Source organism: Sebastes umbrosus, chromosome 22 (assembly GCF_015220745.1).
Source record: "Sebastes umbrosus isolate fSebUmb1 chromosome 22, fSebUmb1.pri, whole genome shotgun sequence".
Lineage (NCBI taxonomy): Eukaryota > Metazoa > Chordata > Actinopteri > Perciformes > Sebastidae > Sebastes > Sebastes umbrosus.
Window position 1 is genome coordinate 17556314 of NC_051290.1, and position 21792 is coordinate 17578105.

Below are 21792 nucleotides of genomic sequence, written 5' to 3' on the forward strand. Positions count from 1 at the left end.
CTCATTACGTACCTATCCCACCCCACGGCAGGACGATATCTGCTTCCAGGCTTGATGTATGCACTCATATCTGACCATGAAAAATATGTGTCAGACTTCACGCTTTCGTCTCCACGATTGGTCCACGAGCCGTCATCCATTATAGGCGCTCTGTCTCCGATTCCATGGGGTGGTATTAAGTGGAATGAATATAAAATCCTTCCTGGAGCATTTTACATGCACAGAAACGCATGATTAATGTGCTGCTCAGGCATGGCCAGAGTGTTTGGGACATTGCTTTTTTCATTGTTATTCACTGTATCCAAAACAATGACAGGGGTGCGTTTTACTTATTTTTCAACCCAGCGACAGCATCTCTGATAGAACGTTTTTTATTAATCTTGCAAGACTTTGTAGCTATACTTACACACATACAAAGGGATCACATGCAAGCCCTTACACAAGCACACACACAAACAAAAGACGCATAACTCAACCCACACACAGCGACAAATCCCCCGCTGCTCCTTAAGCGGCATTCTATCTTTGACTTTATTTCATCACGCTTGTCCAGAAATATTCCTCATTTTCCCTCAGACAAGTGTAAAATGTCAGACAGCTGGGTACGTGTTGACATACAAATAAAGACAAGAAAGGGCAGGACGCTGTGCAGCTCCAATCTGCAGACTCTTAGCTAACACAGTGTGCATTTTTCTGCATGCATGTTGTGATTATTAGATGTGAAATTTGGCATGTGTGTCAGAAAAGAAGAGTGCTATTCCCTGTGTTTGATTCCATTCATCCGTGCACATGTGTGTGCAAGCCTGTGCCTGACTGCATATAGACAAAAGGGACTGTAGATCCCAAAGTAGGCCAGCATCCCCCCCGAGTACACATTCCCAACACTCTCAGGGAGAAACATGCACAATGACATCGTGGTGAATATTCCCACTAAAGCTTCCCCAGCTGCAGAACAATTCACTGGCAACATCTGGACGTGTCTGCTTATAGCATCAGGGTTGGGGTGGGTGTTAAATGATTGCTTTTTCTAAGTAAAACTGCCAAATTATTTACTCGGGATGTCAACCACTTCATCTGGGGTTCAAACAGCCCCAAAATGCTCAAATGTGGTTCCTTTAGGGCATTAGTTACAGCAACGAAAACAATACCTACTAGATGGTGTCAGTTGGATGTCACCTATTCCTATGGGATCAATGCGTGATTGATTGTTGTGGTATGAGTAACAAAGCAGAATGACTGATTTAAAAGGAGGACTGTGCAGGTGTTTTTGAATGCTTCAGCTCATTTATGACAAATCATGCATGCATTGCTGCTGACCATTTTTCCAAATGGTTCAAACTGCTTTTAAGATTGATGAATGCTTTTTCCAACCCTTTCATACCAAACTGACATAAACTAACAGCAATGGTAGGCTGGAAGGTAGGAAAATACTGTCGCCAATACAGAAAACGATGTTATGCTTGGAAAACGTAATACTGCAGAAATATGAGGTAAATTAGATTTTTGGTAAATAATCTAAAACACAACTTACTTCCTTTAAAAAAGGTGCAACGTGTAATACCTAGCCACTTCAAACAAATGAGGGTCAGTATTTCACCTCTACTACTAGGTCCATACAATCTAAATTTACAGTCAGGAGTTTAAAAAACAAGCCAGCTACTAACTAACAGCAGGGCAAAAGGGGAGCAGCGAGGGGAGCGTGCGGCGACTCCAGGGGATGGAGCTTCAGTTGGCGGCTGTAGTGGCTTGGATTCAGCTGGCGAAAAACCCCGGCGCCGGGAGTCACAGCGGGCTGCTGGTGCGCTGGATCTAAGCTGTGTATCGGCAGCAACAGAAAGTTTGCAGATCGCAAGGTCCGTCTCCGTCTCCTGGAGCTGCCGCACGCTCTACTCCCGGCCAAGTACTGTAGTCTCCTGGCAGCAGGGAGGACGAGGCAAGGTTCGAGTAATTTTTTCTCCTTTCTGCCACGTTGGATTTAATCCAATAAACTTCTCATGGTGGACTAAGGGCAGACAGGACGCTACAGTGACTCACTATCGCCTCTCGAGGCACCAGTGGTATAACAAGACAGGATGGGCCGGGGCTAGCTGCTTAGCATGCTCATTTCAGTTGATATCTCTGCAACATAATACATAGACGTCTTTGACATAACATCAACATGGTTACTTCTTCACATTCTGTTGATAATGTTAGTTCATTATTTTAATGTTTTGAAATAAAATTCAGGCCATATATTACACATTGCACCTTTAATTAAACTGGCTGTCACAGAGTGTCTACGGCGGACACGTTTCAGACGCATCTCTCAGACGTCCGTCTTCTTTAAACCACCGCACATCAATCCCCCATGACACGTTCTAATTGGCTGAGGCGGACTGTCCTACAGTTAGTGTTTATCCAGTCAATGGACCTTCAATATGGACCTCTTTAATCCCAAGACAAGCTTAAATGCTTTTTGTTCTGATGGTGTTTGTGGACGATAGATTTCTATGTCCTACTTCTGTCCTATGTCTGAAAGTGCAGCCAAAACGCGGCAGACAGACAGAAGATTCACATGGATAGGTCGAGAGTGTGATTGACACATCTGTTGTAGAGAGCACTTTAGAGTGAATGCTCATCAAATACAAGGTCAAGAGGTCAAAACAATAATGACCAATAACACTGACCTAACACAGGCAATCTACTATATGGTTCTCCTGTGTATGGATATGCTTGCCTGCGTGTCACTCCAAACAGCATATGCTGTAGGTTTGTGTGCTTACATATGCCTTGAAATTGATTTTGAGTGTTACAGCAAATACTGGGATATGTTACGATATTTCTCAGAATAAAATTGTACTAAGACGTGATATATGGTAAAATAGTATTAAAAGCAAGGTAAAATGGCTATTATAAGGAACTTGGGAGAAAATGGACGCAAGACCAATGGTTAGTAATCGTTGAAGGAATCTTGAAAAACTGACACATCTTGAGACCACAAGAAGTGGAACTGAAAGGGGAAAAATGGACATTATTTTAATAAATAACGACACACCTATGTCGTGGGTGCTATCACTGCAGGAAAGTAAATATTAGTTTTCTTTCTGGTAATTAAAAAGTGTGCAAATAAGTACACAAATTAAAAAAAACACCAAGTATATGTTGTTATATTTTGTCAAAAATTAATTTTAATTTCAGTTCCACTTTAAAACTGCAACCTATTGGTCCTCATGGTCTGTCTGCATGACTCTTTTGGCTGACTCACACTAAATCAGCTGCCTCATAATGCCTCAACGTCTGGTCAATAGCTCTCTAAAGAGAAATGCATGACATATTGCTGTCCCCTGACCTCTTTCTATTGAGCATTAAGGCAAAACTAACGATGCCGGAGAGCTTGCTTTCATTAGCTCTCAATGTTGAACCTGGTTGTCTCCGCCGTGCGTACATATCGCAGCACAAAAACAATTCAATTAGCTTCAAATCTCCCATTAATGGTTTTAGCCATATCAAATTAACATTGCTATGGGCTATTGCCCCACTCCCAACACTCCCTACATCTAAACCCTACTTGATTGTGACCAACCGCCCCGTCCGCACACACACACACACACTTCCACACACCCACAAACCACCCGACCACCACCACTGATTTCTTTTAATCAGAATTTAAATGACTTCATTTAGTTTGCCTCTGAAACAATTCGCAGAAGGCCAAAGGGAAACGCTGGAAAAACAACGGCGGTTTCCGTTTACCGAGATGTGAGAAAAGAGAGTCCTTGCAGCTTAATCTTGAGATCTTAATGCATGAAATGATAAAATAAGTCTCTTTTTTTTTCCTCTCCTTCTGCAATTATCGCTATACTAAACATGCACCACAAAGCCGATGCGGTGTTAATGGTTCTTTGAAATTAATTTCAGTTCGTGTCCTATCGCCAGGAGAGCAAGAGACTGAAACGGGAGGAAGAGGGACGGATCTAAAAATAGATAGAAATCAGAGAAAAGGAACAGACAAAAGAGCGCAAATAAGAAAAGTGTAGAAAGTTTCAGGGAGTTTAAGGAGTAAAAAAAAAAACTAATTAGCGAGAGGAGCTATAGACGCCAAAAAGGAGACGGACGTAATGTCAGAGGCTTCTATCGCAGTTGGCTGACAGATTCTGGCACTTCAATAGCAAGAGGATGATACGGCGTCAAACCATGCCAGTCACAAAATGCAAGAGGTAGCCTTTGTTTTGTGCCTACATCTGCTCCACATAGACACAAACACGGACAAACACAGCTCTAATGAGCCAAACTCACCCAGAGCGGCTGGTGCGAAGAGGCTGGCGAGGACTAGCAGGCGTGCGGTCCACATGGCCTCCTCCTCTTACCGCCCGCTGCTGAAGGTCCCAGTTGAGTTCAGTCTTTTTGCTGGCGAATGCCCGAATCGGGTGCTTCCTTTATGGCACGGCTCCCTCCACTGTGCCGCTCTTCCCACAAGACCACAAGTCCTGTTGCTCTGGTGCCAGATGCCGTCCAAAATCTGTCATGAAAAACAAAACAACAAAAAAAATATATATACATGTTAGCTGAACAGAAGACTTTAAATGAATGACTTGTTTGTTCATTTACAGGCACAATGCATCTTTTCCAGTAAGAAACACAACAGATGGATGCACTGTTTCTTTATCATCCTCGCGCGCAGTCCTTATGGCAATCGTGGGTTTTCAAGTTGTCATCAAGTGACACGCCGCAAGTTGCTCAATCTCCTGTCGGCTGATCTCATACCGGGTGTGATCAACCAAACGCTAAAACAGTGTGAACCACAAAAATGTATTTTCATATATTCTGTTGTTGTTTGCTCATCAACGTGTTAACTCCCCCACCTTACCAGCAAATCACTCCCACAGAGAGACAAGGAGTGAGCGTTGACGCGCATGCTGCTTTGGGGCTTTGGCGGTGTGTATGGAGTATATGACTTTGCTTGTATGTGCTCCAGACCTTGTGTGTGTTCGCGCAAGACCCTGATGGTAATTGACATAAGAAACGCGGCGGTGTTTTCGCTTTCCTGTGGGCATGAGCCATAACTTCACAGCTTGAGTTGTTGCACCTGTGAATGTTTTTTTGCACGGCCTAAGAAAAACGACTACTGTGCTCGCGGGCTTCGCTCCAAAAATTCCAGTCAACAAGATGGCGAACCAAAATCCTCTCTGAAGAGCTGAAAGAGCCAGATCTAACCCTTGACCTCCTCTAAGCTCGTGGGAGCAACCGCCACCGGTGAACTCCTGACACTGGATGAAGTCATCGCTGAGCTATTGCTAGTTAACGGAAATTGAATGAACATCAAATGTGATTTAGATGGTGTCGGCTTGTGACTGCTGCCGTGAGATCGACACTTAGGATGTGTCAATGTTCACAAAATGGTGCGTGAAAACTTGCAACTCCACATCCCAAAAGTGAAGTATGAATATAGAAAAACACTGTTAGATGAGGGTACTTTTTATTTTTTCTATATTCTGATGAGATTCTCAGGATTATCCCCATATCATGATATTAAGGTTAAGTCAGCTTTAATGATAAGCCAATCCAAACCCCTCTATTATCCACTATCAGCCATGATCTCCCGCTGAAATATAATCTCTGCAAAAATGATACGAGCCAACGAGTGCACACAATGCCGCCATACTCTACACAAGCACATTCCATAGTGCATTTTAATATCGCAGGGAGTTAATTCCATTGTGGGACGCCAGAAATTCTGATACGAAAAAGGTCAAAATGGGAGCACTGCATTAAAAGGACACGGCACTGGGGAAGATGACTGACATCAACATATCAAATTATACCAACACTACTTTAAAATATCCTTTCATCAGACTTTTCACGTCCATCCCTGCATGGAGTTATGCTGCCTATGTCACAGTGACATTTCCCCTTCTCAAAATCTAGCTCTTAATACCCATGCAAAAATCCGAGATTAGAGCAATCTGATTTTTTTGGAGCAGATATTAATGGGTTTAAGAGAAGGGCAGCAAGCCTATTTCTGCATAAACAGACCATTTGGGCAATATTAAGAGGTTAAAAGTTGGTGTGCTCATCAGCAAAGTCTTAGCAGAAGGCCACGAGTGCAACAAAACTACAGCTTGAAAGAACTCGCCTGAACCACATCTACTGAATTGTTGACTTCATTCTTTGTGTATATATATATATGATGGCAGGTATTTTAAGACATTAAAGCAGCTGTGTGAAAGAGTCTATTTGATCATCCTTGTGAGTAAACAGCGCTTTTAATAAAACGCTCTGACAGCTGCGGGAGAGCTAAATTAAATATGACATCAAATCAGATGCTGTGACTCCCTTGACAAAAAAACACATTATTGCAGGAATAATCACATTTAAATACACTGTCCAAGCGGCAAATTGGACCTGAAGTTTATGTTGTAGGACATTTTCTAAATTGGAGGTACAGACTAAAAAAAAAGGAGGCACAGGCACAACATGTTGGAAATATATTTCATGGCATATGGCTTTTCTTTTTTTTTTTGCAGGTTTGCACCCACAGTGTCAAAAGAAAAGAAATGTGGGGAGATGGGGGCTGTTTCTATGGCGGAAGACAATGAGAATTTGTATCACCGTGTGCATGTATCTGTGTGTGTGTATGTGTGAGTGCGATTCCATGCGCCATATCTCACAGCACAACCGATAAAGCAGCGACTACTTGCACAGGTGTTACTTAGAAATTATCACATAAAATGAAAAACACTTCACTATCACAGTCGTTAATTTGCTCTCCAAAAAAAATAAAAATGTGTGGGCTTAGGTAGAGGAACCGCCAAAAGAACACAACATAAAATACATATTTATGAGGAGGGCTTGGACCCAGTTCAATCCGAAAAAAAAGAGAGAAGAAGAGTAAAAAAAAAAAAAAAAGAAAGACAGAAGCGGTAGTCCGGTATTGCCAACTCGTCTTGTATTCCAGAAGGAGCCTTATGATACATTATGGTACTGACATTTCAAGGGTACTTACTCTGAGGGGGATTTAGGATAACTCCCTTAGATAAGTTGGCCAACATTTAGCAGCGACCGCGGCTCCTGTTCTCAGCCACATCAAGGAGACTTCATTACTGCCTCGCTGTTTCCTGCACGACGACTTTTTCTAATCAGCGATGTTGTTGTTTTTTGTGATTTTTAGTGATCGTGCGTGTGCCAAAGGGGCCGAGATGAAACCTGACAGACTTAATTAAATGACTTTTCTATCTAGTTACAGCAAAACAGAGCCAGGTGATACGGTAACAGGAGTAGTTGATCGGGGGGGAAATATGTCTCGCATCAATCACTTGGAGAAAAAGATGAATGTGAGGGAAAGAGCGTTGAGGGTAATGGAACCGACAGTAGCTTGATTTAAGTTGGATCTTAAATTAAAGCTGCATTCAAGGGGCTTGGGAGTAATTGAGAGTGAAAATACTGAAGAAAATACAGTGGATTTTTTTTTCTTACGTAAATGTAAATTCAAATTATTCACTATGAGTGCTAATATTGCAAATGATTAAAAACACCTATGTGTAAAGGTGTTCGCACACAATTTCAGTGTTAAAAGCTATAAGAGGAGCTTTATTACTAAAGACTTCTCGCCATCTTGACATTGATAACGCTCCTGTGCTTCTCAAATAGACCTTTCTTTTTTTCACGGCAGCGATATTGACATGAAATAGCAGGCTCACACAAGTTTAATTAATGAAATTAATTATAAAGGTTCCGTCCCGTTTAGTGTGGCAGAGCCTTTCCAGTGAGCCGACATGCACGATAGCAGCAGCCTGACTCAGTTTTGACCTGAATGGAACGCAGCCCTAATTAGCATCATTGGTACCACCTGTGTTTACCCCACTATTTCATGTCAAAATGGATGCTGTGAAAAAGGGTGTGTTGGGTGAGAGTCAAACGTGTCGCGTTGTAATTAGGCATGATTTGTGACTGTGCTTTATCAATGACACAACACCGGAAATAAACATTTCTCAGGAGGGCAAGCTGGAAAACAAAATAAATTCTACACAAAAACAAATGCAGAAAGTCATAATATACTGTATGGACATTTTGTTAAGGGCCATTTCCTATATTTTTATATAAGCACGGTCATCCTTCTTGCTGTATATTGTCTCTGGCTGCCTTTTTCTTACTTTCTCTAACTCCTGAGTGCAAGAGGAGTTTGCCAGAAGTAAAGTACAGTATGCCAATTGTTTTACATGCTTTTTACATATACTTTTCATATTTAAATAAAACAACTAGCAGTTTACATATGAGTCACCGTCTCTCCACTGTGATTGCTGAACAGCAGCACTGCTCTGGCTCGAAAAGAACAAGCCAAATTCGGAAAAGAACGAGAGGCCGTACACAATGTGGTGATTATTGGGAGTACTTTTTTTTGACTGTGTTCATTGAAATGTCAAGTGTAATTCATGAATCCAAATGCTTTTTCCATTTCCTCATGTAATGGACTGTCAGAGCATTATGTGACAGTGTATTGTAATTTACAATAAAAGTGGTAGAGACTGAGTATTGTTGCTATGTGCGGGCGATATGTATAAACTGTTTCACCATGCTGTATGTAATTTTATATTGACTATGAATATATATCAAAATATAATCCAATAAAAGTACATGTATGGTATTACAACACACTGAAGCAAAAATGCTGTGAACCCAATATTGCCATAAAGCAGTCCTGCTTATTGATTTGTATCATTGCTAACGATACAACCACGGATATTAATATAAATGAGGTATATAAACCAGAAGACTCAGTGTATATAGTCATATGGCCCGACCGTACCTAGTACCTGGCTATTTAACAAAATGCAATAGAAATGTGTTATTTCACAGTTTAACAAATTCACTCCAAAACAAACTAATTATGACTTTAACATAACACTGCACAAAAAGCCCTATCATGAAATACATTATTCTCTTACTCTATTACTTGATATGTAGGGCTGCAACTAATGATTATTTACATTTTTTTCAATTAATCTATTTATCATTTGGCCTATAAAATGTCAGAAAATTTTGAAAAATACCCATTACAATTTCATAAAGCCCAATATGTTATCAAATTGCTATTTTTTTCTGACCAATTATCCAAAACCCACAATTTATGATCACATAAAATAAAGAAAACTGACAATTGACAAGCTGGAAAATTACTGAAACAAGCAATTGATTATCAAAAAAGTTGTTTAAAAAAGTTTTTAACTTTAAGTTTTTCAACATATTGTTTCAGCTTTACTGATGTGATGTCATAAAAAAAGGTTTCATTTCAAGCTTCTATGCATTTTTAAGTGGTACCTGAACTATTCTTGACATATCTGAAAAATCTCCTCAGATGATTCCTAACTTTTTTACTTTAAGGTCAGCTGTGACTATACATTTTAAACCTTATAAATGATACGGATTTCAACATAAATGGTGAGATAGCAATCACGATGATGCACTTCACCACCTTCGGGCATTTCTCCATCTGTCACTTCCTGACCTGAGGAAACCAAAGATGATTCTCATTAATGCAGACGCATTCCATACAATGCCTCTGCAACAAAGTGAAACTGGATCTCCAGTGTTATCTGATTGGGGACATACTAAGTATGATGTTACTAGTCACGCCTGCTTGAAGCCCTCCCACGTAACACTATGTAATGAAGTGGGATCGTGTTGCTGGGTTAAATACCATGTCTCAGATTTTCAACTGTTTCATGTCCAGATGCTTATCACACCGGCGGGGAGGGCTTGGTAATTTTTATGAGACAGACAGTGTGTTCATGCAAATGAAGTGTCTCATATAAAATGAATATTAATCAAGCACACTGTCTGCATACAGTTTGATTGATGAGCACTCACTCGGAAATCTGAGGAGATGAGCTGAGATGATTAAAAATCGAGATGGTCCTTTTTTGCTTCTAGAGTTAAAGATGATTTTTTCCACTTGGTTGGGCATCCAAACCTCGCTGATGGTTTAAAATTGAGCGGTCAACGTTAGAACACTAAACACAGCAGAAAATGTCAAAATCATGCTTTCTAATGCGAGTTGAAAGGTGTGAAAAAACTGAAGGTAAATGGAGAGTGCTCTTTTTTAAGGCACCGTGCGCATCCCTGGAGCTTGACAACGTGAGCAGCAAGGCATTCACTCATACAATTGGTTTTCCACGAGGGACCCAAACGCTGCTAGCCAGTGACAGGCAGATAATAGCGCTAACTTTAGCCTGCACAGTCTCTGAATGGTCCTATATGATAGGCTTGTTGAGTGTGACTGATGGCTTGGGTTAAATAATGGGACCATTCCTCCTCCCTTCTATGCGCACAAAGGCATCGCAACCCCTCCTGACACACAAAACACTTCCCCAACTACAAGACAATGGAAACACGATCCATTAGAGGAAATTACTTACGACACACAATAAAAGAACCGAGCTGCAAAACAAATAAAACAAATTACCATTACAAATATTTAACAGTACACAAGCATACAAAAGGGGGTGGGTTACATTCCCACAAGGGAGGGATATAAAAGCACATAGGCCTGAGTGGACGTACAGTTTGGGTGAATAAATGCAGATAGATGCATCGTTTCAAAGCAGGACAAATCTGCCTTGAGACAGTTCTCCATTATAATGCAAAGCTCAGACACTATCCATTCTCCACGTCTTCCTTCTTTATATCGTCTCTCTCTTTCTCTCTCAGCATATCTCGTCTAATGCAGCACAAATGGATCCCAAACAAAGAGGCTGGGGTAATAGGCAGGAAAGGAGAGAGAGAGGGATGGACTATCAAGAAGTGGGATGAAGGGAGGAATGTAAAGACTGAGGATGCAGGATAAGACGGTGGGAGGACAGAGAGAGAGAGAGAGAGAAAAGGAAACCATTGACATAAATGGGAAAGATGGATGAAATGGATTCATAGATGAATAAAAAAAAAACAGAAAATAGAAAGAGATGAAGATGTGTATGAGCTGATATTTGAAGGTCATGAATTGCAGTGAGTGAATCCAATGTACAGCCTTCACTTCAGCTGCTGTTGCTATAGTGCAGGGGTATTCAATTAAAATTCAAAGAGGTCCAGGTACTCAAATTTCCTCCCAGCAAAGGTCTGAATCAATAATGTCTAAAGTGCGTCCTATAGCCAACACCTACGCCTATCAAATAAAATCAACAATGTGCATTTCCATATCATTTTCACAGTGGTAAGATGTAACTAAGTACGTTTACTCAAGTATCATTTTCAGGTATTTGTACTTGAGTATTTCTATTTCCTCCTACTTTATACTTCCACTTCACTACATTTTGGAAGCCAATATTGTACTTTTTACCCAACTGCATTTATTACTTTGGAGATTCAGATTATTAATATAAAATATAAATCAACTAATGATAATGATTATGGAAAAAGCTACCCGTCAAGTACATAAAGAAATTTAAATTACCTCCAGCTTTACCAGCTGCAAAATTAAAGTGCAAAATTAAAGTTAATTAAACTTGCAATATCATATTGTCACTTAAGCAATTTGTAGTCTGTTTATTCTCAATACTGTGTATATTGTTCCTATTTTTAATATTTCCCATTGTTTATATTGTTCCTATTTTTATATTTCCTTATATTGAAATTGTTCATATTTGATATGTCTGTCTACTTTTGTTTTTTTTACTGTGTTGTATCTTGCTTTTGGTTTTTACTGATGCTTCTTGTTTTCTGCACTATCCCCTTTGCTGCTGTACACTGCACATTTCCCCACTGTGGCACTAATAAAGGAAAATCTTATCTTATCTTAAGCAAACTGTAAACAATCGATTTGATTGGCTCAGTTGAGTGAAGCTACTGCCGTATTGACTGGATCAGAGGAGCTAAAGCAACACTTCGTGAAGATGGTTATTTATTCTCATTAATTTATCAGAAATTGTTCACGGGTCTGGATAGAGCCATCACTCAGTCCGGGTCCTGACTGCGGTCTGCCATTTGGAGATGCTCACTGTAGTGGCTCAGGTGGACAGGTTACCATGACAACCTAACCTGTTGGCCATCAATCACCTACCAGGAACAATTGGCACGCTGTGCCCACAAACACTGCAAGTCATTATGTGGCATTGGCCAGGCTTGATTTTGGATGTGAGCCCCAAGGCGGCACATTACATGACTGCAGAGGCCTAAACTGCATCGTATGTACCAACAAACAAACAAAGAGATATGGTGTATAGATTTGAAACACTGTGACCTCAAAGGAAATCCCATGCACTGTATGGATTTCTTCTTACACAGCGGCATCAATATATTGCAAATGAATTATGCTGACAAAAGCAATTTTCCAAGATACAAGTTGACTATATTGGCAGGGTTATGGGTATGATGGATATGTGGGGAAAAAACATGACCTCTCCTGCCACAGTCTTATCATTTTTAGCCATGTTAGCGGCATAACTCTAGGGATGGCAATGTCTGTCTGTCTGTCGATCCACCACTTTGGTCCAGACTGAAATTTTGTGGACGGTTTGCCATGAAATTTACATTAAATTGTGCAGATATTCATGGTGGTCACAGGATGATTCCTAATAAAGTGTGATAATATGGTCCCATTACTTTTCAACTAGCTCCACCGGCAAAGTTTTCACTTATCCAGTGGAGTATCTCAACATCTACTGGGTAGATTGGCACAAAAATGTGTGCAGACCTTCATGGTTCCCAGACAATGTATCCTAAGGACTTTGTCAATCCCCTAATTTTTCCTCTAGCACTAACGTTAGGTTCACATCTGTGTTTTTAAGTGAAATGTCTCAACTATTATTGAATGGATTTCCATGACATTTAATACAAACACTGAATGAGCTGATAATTGGTTCATTCTGATTGGCTAACAAAATGCCGGTGCGTCTAATACAACCCACTGTACTGTTTACAAAATGGACAACATATGAGGGCAGCTGCAAACCACACGAAGCACCGTAACCACAAGCTTTAAAGCGCGCACAGAAACACAATACAGGTCACACCCTTTCACACGAGAAACAAAGCCCAACCAGACCATTTTTCTAATTACAGCTATCATTTCTCAGCACGGCCTGAACTTGGCGGAGCCACGTTTGGAGGGCATCTGCTCAGAAACCGCCTCCATTTATTTTCTTTTTTTTTTTATTTGTATTTGACTTTTTCAGGTCTCAATTTGTATTCCCTCTAACTGCATTTGCATAATTTTCCAATAGACACTTCATTCCCTGCCAGATTTGAGAAGAGAGAAAAAAAATCCCTCACACACACACACAAACAACAACAGCAATTTCAGCTCAGCCTCTGGATCGGGGTTACAGCAAATTCCAATGTCAATAACACTGATCCCAATGGCGCATGCATTTCAATATCTGATGCTGAGCCAAGTGCACGGAAATATAATGAAATCTTAAAACATGATTTGCAGAGCAACCCTGGCCGGGCAAAATGTGATGCACATTTTCAACAAGTACATTATGTATCAAGCTGCGTGCACTCGATGCAGACTTGATTACAATGTTAATTCTCCCTTCCATCTGGTCCTGCATGTCTGTGTTAGTGTTTTCTGACCACAAATCGCTACGCTGTGTCTAGGTGGCGTAATGATTGCAGCATGAATGTTACCAGTGGCAAGAATATGTTGTAAATGGTCTGGAAATGAGAGGTACGACTGTGTCACGAGCAACCACAGTGGTCACGACCACAGGGAATTCAAATGGGTTCCACCTGGACTCCACTCACAGCTCAATTAGAGGCAGAGCGGGAGAGGAAGAGGAGGGGGGGGGGGGAGAAAGAAAGAAACTGAAAGATCCAGTGGTTTGCGCCCAGGTGTGTGTAAATATACTTATGTATCCATCAATGTCCGCTAAATGTTCAATTCATACATATAAATGACAAACTGGAAATACATGGTGTACATTAACAAAGAAAGCAGGGAGGGAAGTCAGAAACTCAGAAAACCAATGTAGCAATTTAGATTGTTGGCTGCAGCAGCAAATCCCTTCAATATGTTGAGGAAAGGGTGTTTTTTATTACTTATGAGTTCAACTTTTTATTAGTACCAAATTGAATGTAGTATTTATTCTTTATAACGTTACATAATCTCACTTAAAATTACAGAAAATTTGATTTTTTTTTTAACCGAATCCAGCATTCCCTCTCACTCTAGATTAGCCTCATTGAGATCATTTTACCCTTACATGACATAACATTTCAAATATGTTTCCAAAAGCTATCTTAACATAATGAGTTGCTCCCTGTGAGGAACATGGTGACAGTATAATTTGTGAACAGAACAGATTCACTGCTACACAGCAAAAACTCGAAGGGCCCTTTTTTATTGAGGCTTAACTGTTGACATTTCAGTCAGAACATCTTTTGTTAGAACCTGCTCAGCCTGTTATTGTGTGAAATGCCCTGGCCCTAGCAAAAATACCTGAATGTGCAAATATCAATATGAAAGTGTGAACAAATAATCGATGCGGCGATATATTGTGGTTGTGTTTTGTTGCGAGACATTATTGATTCACTGGCAGTACTACTGGAATACATTCTTTTGTGATCATTTCTTTGTCCGGCTTTTTACCGCTGAAATTGAAAGTACTTCAACACAAAGTGAGGGAAAATACATTATATGAATAAATCTGGCTTTTTAGAAAATGTATATTTTGTTTTGCAATACATAGTGCAGTCCTATAGCTGTACCATCTTTATTTATTGTACTGTGAGTTAACCTTTGCTCCCAACCCTTTAAAGTGCGAATGTTGGTCTACATTCAACAACTTATTCTCTGCACTGCTTTGACCTGAATGAGAATAAATCAGCCTGAATGGAAAAAAACTGACTTACAATAGTCTTTAAATGTAGCACATCTATATAAAAGACTCAAACATGACATTAAGGATGAAAGATGTAGGGGGGAAAAACAGCTCAAACACTGACCGCTAGTCAACAATAGCCCATTTCCTTGTTGAATGAGACTTTCTCATTCACCTGGTATTTAAAAGGTAAATAATCGTCCAAACATGGTTGACACAAGGGTCAGGGGTCATCGCGGTGAATTGCTTTGTAGGCTCCTTTTGTGTTGTCTAGCAGCTTTTAGAAAACGCAGGCTGAAATGTGAGAGAGCTTGTCTTGTCAAGACCTCAGTGACCCGGCTTTGGAGTGATCGATTAGCGGGCAAGAACAAACTTGTGAATGTCTGATGGAACGCTTTGGGGCTGACTTTTAAACTCAAAATTGAAAAGTTCAAAAGTAGAGGAAGATTGTGGATGATACTACGAGGGTATTCAGAGGAATATAAGTAAAATTGTCTTTATTTGGAACAGTTTTTTGTTGTTGATATTTACACGCTTCACAGTCAACCCACGCAGGCCGCTGTGAAAAGAAACAACCTGGAGTACGCTGGCAAACAGCTGCTAGCCCGGCCGAGATCCTATGAACCATTTCTGAAATCATTATGGTTCAGGTCACACCGAGAAGCCTTCGTAGTTGCCAACACTTCCTCCTCCTGTCTATCCCCGAGTCCAACTTATCACACAATGCTCAGAGATAATCATCTATAATTGGGCATTTTGTTTTTTCCGAGCCACAGGGAAGGAGTGCCTGCAGAGGAACGTATGGAAGGAGTGTGGAGAGAGCCTGCGGGGCTGTGGGGTCCATCAGCCCCTCAGTCAGACTAGTATAGAATGGAGTTTGATGAAAGTCTGATTGGTCTGGGCAAACATCCTCATGGGGTATGTCTCCGGACAAAGAGAGCAATACTCTCCTCTCTTGTCGAGGCAAATGCTCTCAGGTCTGACAAATCACGGCTGGTCTCGAGGTGCCTGGTCTTACCATGAGTTCTAAAACCTGATGAGATAGCTGGGGCCCCCGGGGTTATATCAACCTCGATCTAAATGTCGACTGAATTTCAAGTAAGCCCCTTCTTCTTCTTCTTGATATACTTTTCTCCTACAGCCCACCGACTACATTATATTCACTGTAAGTGAACACAAAAGAAAAAGTGAGACATGAGATTTGCAGCAGCATTGCATAAATGCCAACTAATGCAGTCCTCCTTGTGTAATAGACTCAGCAGCATGGATACTCATGCTGAGCTATTCAGAAAAAAAGCCATTTAGGATGTACTGGTTTAATTTCACTAGATGCTGACTAATTCTAATTAAGTCATTATAGACTTACTTTGAAGTACAAATCTGCAAACACGAGGGATTTAATGAAGTGAATTGGGGACCACAAAGAGGGAATCGCATTGACACCATGTTGATGCTATCGACGGTTGTTCTATCCGCTTTGTGTGTGTGAGCGTGAGGGGGAGGGGAGGCGAATTAGTTCGATGTTTTACGTGTCAAATCGGAGCATGAGCGGAGGGTACCTGCAGTACACAGTGGGAGGAGAGGACATTCTGTGACCTGTGTGTGTGTGTGTGTGTGTTGCCTTTGTGTTTTCATGCACTCGGACACACTTTGGGTAGTGGCATGAAAACACACACACACACAAATCCGCTGACCTTGCCCTGTGTCTCTTGGCTGAGCAGTAGAATGTGTTTGGGTTGGACTCAGCAGGCAACCTTTCTAAATCTAAAAGCGGAGGTCTCCCGGGGTGAGGCAGCCACACAACGGTCGGGGATAGTTAGCGAATGTCAAAGTACAGGAACAGACTGTAAACCACAGCTTTTACGCTGCTGTGATTGGGGCTTACACACATGTAACACACACATTGGACTGCTACAGACTGGTGCATTGGGCAGGCTGTTAGAGGACAATACCGATTCAAATAAAGGGTTTGTATATCTGGACCTGGAAGGCCAAACAATTGCGGTATGATTGGACTGGTAAGCATAATAATAGGGTTTGCACCCATATTCCTCTGTAGAAAATGTAATATGTGTTTGTTGGTGGCTGGGATACACCGTGGAAGACAAAGCAAGTGTATACACTTACTCTATGACAAATACTCCCTCAAAATCTCAACCTCCTGCACCTGCTTCCTCTTTCTTCATTGCTCTAAAACACACTTTAATTGACATAGCATAGAATCATCACAACTTGTGACCCTGGTCCAAGTCCTAATTGCACTCTGGTGTAATGTTATTCGTCCACTTATGCCTTGGCCACAAACACCATTTTGCCCTCTCCACACAGCGGATGAAAGCGAGGAAGTCGGTAATTGCTTTTGACTTTCTAGAGTACAGCAACCTAAAATATGGGGAGATTTCGCAGACCCACTCACAGCACAGTCTTTTTAATGAGATTGCCTCCTATTTATGCCGACGGGATAACTAAAAGACTCTCGTTGATGGCATTGGCCTTTTCCCAATCAATATTGAGCGTATCAATGCTGGGAGGTCTCTGGAAGCAACCTGTATTTAATTTGGCCAAAAAGATTGGCCCATACGATTTTAAAGAGAAGTCCTCCAGCTAGTTTTTTCATGCCAAAGTCATGGATTTTTTAAACCAATTAACAATCTTTATAGTGTCTTTGCAGACAGATTAGATTAATGGATACATTTCTATATTGTGATCTTGTGATGTGGCTCAGGGGATGGCAATGTCGGTCTGTCGCTTGGTTAACCATTTTGGTCCAGGCTGAAATATCTCACCAACTGTAGGATGGTTCACACTGACATCTTCTACAACACATTCATGGTTCCCCGAGGGGGAGGGCGGATATCTGCTAAATGAATGACATCCCCATCAGCCTCATCTGCACTTTGTGTTTGGTGCTAACTAGCAAATGTTAGCATGCTAACCATTGAATAAAGAGGGTGAACGTGGCAACACAACATATCCTCATCCAACATATCCTCATCCAACATATCCTCATACAATGTATCGTCATGGAACGTATCGTCATGGAACGTATCGTCATGGAACGTATCGTCATACAACATATCGTCATACAAGATATCGTCATACAACGTATCGTCATACAACGTATCGTCATACAACGTATCGTCATACAACGTATCGTCTTACAACGTATCGTCTTACAACGTATCCTCATACAACGTATCGCCATACAACGTATCGCCATACAACATATCGCCATACAACGTATCGCCATACAACATATCATCATACAAGATATCGTCATACAACGTATCGTCATACAACGTATCGTCATACAACGTATCGTCATACAACGTATCGTCATACAACGTATCGTCTTACAACGTATCGTCTTACAACGTATCCTCATACAACGTATCGCCATACAACGTATCGCCATACAACATATCGTCATACAACGTATCGCCATACAACATATCGTCATACAACGTATCGTCATACAACGTATCGTCATACAACGTATCCTCATACAACGTATCGCCATACAACGTATCGTCATACAACATATCGTCATACAACGTATCGTCATACAACGTATTGTCATACAACGTATTGTCATACAATGTATCGTCATAGAACGTATCGTCATACAACGTATCGTCATACAATGTATCGTCATGGAACGTATCGTCATGGAACGTATCGTCATACAACATATCGTCATACAAGATATCGTCATACAACGTATCGTCATACAACGTATCGTCATACAATGTATCGTCATAGAACGTATCGTCATACAACGTATCCTCATACAATGGTTTGTATGATATCTTACGAAAAGTTATTCCTAATTTTTCTTGACACGTGTCAATTTCTGCTTGTTACACGCATACAGTATTTTCAAAATAAACTTCCTTCTTCACGGGAAACAACTTGGTTAGGTTTAGGCAACAAAACTACTTAGTTAGATTTCGGAAAAGATTGTGGTTTGGATTAAAATAACTCAGTAAGTGGCGTAACTTTAGTTTAGTTACGTGACAAATAAATCCACATTGACTTCTGGTCTCACGGGGTACGAACACCGGTCTCCTGTGCGAAAGTTCGGTGTTTTCTTGTTTTTTTGCTCTTTATACTTCCTGGTTCACGATTACGTAGATTACATATGTATTGATTTTGTGGGATTTATATGAATTACAGTGCATTACTTTCCGTAGGTATCGGAGCATTTAGCTCTAAGCAACGCTATGCCTGAGTACAGTTGGACAAAAATGCGATGCCATAATGCACATCTGCCTTTCCATTTCTTTTAAATTTAGTCAATCTTAGGATTGTGTACTGAGTCATGGCGTCGCCAATCTCATGGTGGCTCTTTTTGCATCGCTGATCATCCTCTTTGATCCAAAACCTCTCAGACAGAACTACATTGACTCCTTTTCTGGGGAGTCCTGTCAGCCACCTCTATCCCATAATTACAGTGGGGTTCCCAAAGCTCCACTGAAGGAGACTTTCCACCCCCCCCATCCTTTCTGATTTCATTCTCCTCATTTCATTTTTGCATCAATCCGACGCTGGAATGTTTTTCAACCTGCACAACAGGCCATCAGGAGTATGTGGGGGACCACCTTTAAAGCAAACTTTGAAACTCTATCCTACCCGCTACCCATTTGCAATACACCCCCACCCTGATTCCCCAACAAAGTCGGCCAAAGAAAAGGAGATTTTTTTTCTTTACTTTTATATCACGAGTGCAGGGGAGTCTATTTCAATGCCAGAGTCTTTCTTTTGACTTGGACACGGAGCAAAGAGGGGTCTCTGGGACTCTCCATGAGTCTGGCATGTAATTCCTGGACCAGTTGGTTTCAGCACAGTAAAAGGGGGAGTCTGGGATAGGGGGAGCGGTGGTCTCTGTTCTGACAGACGTCCAATATACACAGCTGATGCCTCAGGCTGGCAAAGTCTAATAGCATCATCTGTGCGAGACAGTGCTGGTGAATCTTATATTTATTATCCAATATGTCCATAGGGAGCGGTGGAAATAATGCAACAGCAGCCAACACCACAATGCTCATGTCATTTCAGAATGGAAATAGTTAGGCAACTCTTGGCATACAAATTGACAAATGAGGAAAATGCCTCACAACTAGCATAATTACGGTGGACTCTGATTAACAGATGACTTAGGACTCCCAGTACAGGGGCTGCCTTTCCTCTAAAAATCTGTTACCATCTTGAGGTTGAGAGGCTTCATCAAATTTGATGGATACTTGCAAACTGAGATTGAAAAACGAGTAATGTGATGCAGCCAATGGGGAGAGTTAAATCCATGTGAATGGTAGACCTGGCTCACATCAGTTTAAAAATTCAAATGGTATAGCCTTGTTTGGGACTATCGGGACTATATATCAGTAGGCCTTTTTTTCTTGGGAGGTTTCCTTCTGTGTGGTCGTGTGTAATTCACTGCAAACATTAAGAGTCATTAAAACATTAAGAGCCAGGAAAAAAACCTCAATGCCAAGCTGTAGAACCATATTTTTAAAATGCACATGTGCTTTATTAGTCAGCACATTTAGATTAACCTAAGTCTGGTGATATTCAATATTTTTTTCTTACTGTCAAAGATCGCATCAGAACAATGGTGTGATCCTACTAACAAGTGTTGTCTATGCGGCAAAAGCCTGATATAGCTCATTCATCTGTGCCATAGAGCTCCATTGTTGCGCTATAGGTGACATGTTCCTTCCTTATGATGAACATGAGCATCATAGTTTATTTGAGTCACCATCCTGCATGCCGTCAATACTCAGTATAGCACCAGATGTGTATTAATCCACACCATTTACTCCTGTTTGAGTAACATTTGCTAAAAAACTACCATGCCCAGCTGTTTTAGGAAATAACTTGATTTAATTATGTATTTGTGAATATCTTTCAAAGATATACATATTCAGTAGAAACAAATATGCCGGGTTTTTATTGTCTTTCTGCTGTAACCTAATATGTTAAACATCATGTAAATAGGGAACCTGCAGTTTCCTTAATCAGTTTAAGGGATTAGTTTAATTAAGGGATTAAACTTTGTTTGCACATCAAGATTTTGGTGGACAAATCCGATTTTTTTGGCCTTGTGTACGCTTGTAAAATACAGCTGTGACAGCTGCGCTGCGAGGTGAATCAAAAGATCATTACTTTCAGTCATGCGCCTGCCAAATAAATAAATGGAAGGTCTGACTAAAGTAAAAGTAACACTAGATCATTTGTATAAATCAGACACGTTCACAGAATAATGAAAAACTGTCACTGTGCTTTCAGTCCAAATGCTCAAATAGAAGCGTCCTCTGAGGCATCGCTACTAACAATAACAATTTGCTTGCTTCACATCAAATATATGGCACCGGGGTCTGAGAGAAATCTGATTGCTGGCCATGTACATGTGATCATTATGGAAAAAATGTTCTCCGATTTCCTGTCTGCATGCCTGATTTCCCTTAATAACCAGGACTCTTATGTGTATGTAAATGGGAGATGAGTTTCACCACTGGTTCAGCTCTGGCACCTCCTACCACAACACATCCTGATGCCATCTTACTCGGGAGGCTGAATTTTTAAACAGCCCTATCATTGAGAATCATGCCTTTCATCCTTTTTGACACATCACAGCGACTGAGTCTCTGAGGTGATTGATGATGGCAACATGTACTGCTGTGCTCCTGTTTTCTGTTGTCTAAAAATGTGTAAAGAAAAAAGCCCAAGAGCGTGAATTGCAATCGTTTCTGCTCCAGTCGCCGCAGCCTTATCTGCATATAGGCGCCCGTCTGCTTTGACCTCGCATACTGCCCAGAGCCGAATCAGACATCAGCCAAAACACATTCCCAGTATGTGTCTATTCCCCACAGCACGCTCGCACTGTGTGTCAGCCGTAATGCGAACATTACAAGGATTTCTCTTAATCATCATAATGGAAAATAAGGTTCACAAAAGGCTAATGCATTTCTAGGACAGGGTGAAGATAATTGAACTACTT

The 21792-nt window shown here is 40.9% G+C and overlaps 1 protein-coding gene across 20 annotated transcripts in view; it reads right to left on the reverse strand.

The window, feature by feature from the left end:
* The window catches only part of LOC119481177 (adhesion G protein-coupled receptor L3-like), a 234267-nt gene that overhangs the window by 166181 nt on the left and 46294 nt on the right, over positions 1–21792 (reverse strand). For all 20 annotated transcript variants that reach the window (XM_037757857.1, XM_037757869.1, XM_037757866.1 and 17 more), the window contains exon 3: positions 4276–4498. In XM_037757857.1, the coding sequence (XP_037613785.1) occupies positions 4276–4330 (55 nt within the window). In that variant the 5' untranslated portion in view covers positions 4331–4498. The remainder of the gene's footprint in view (positions 1–4275; positions 4499–21792) is intronic.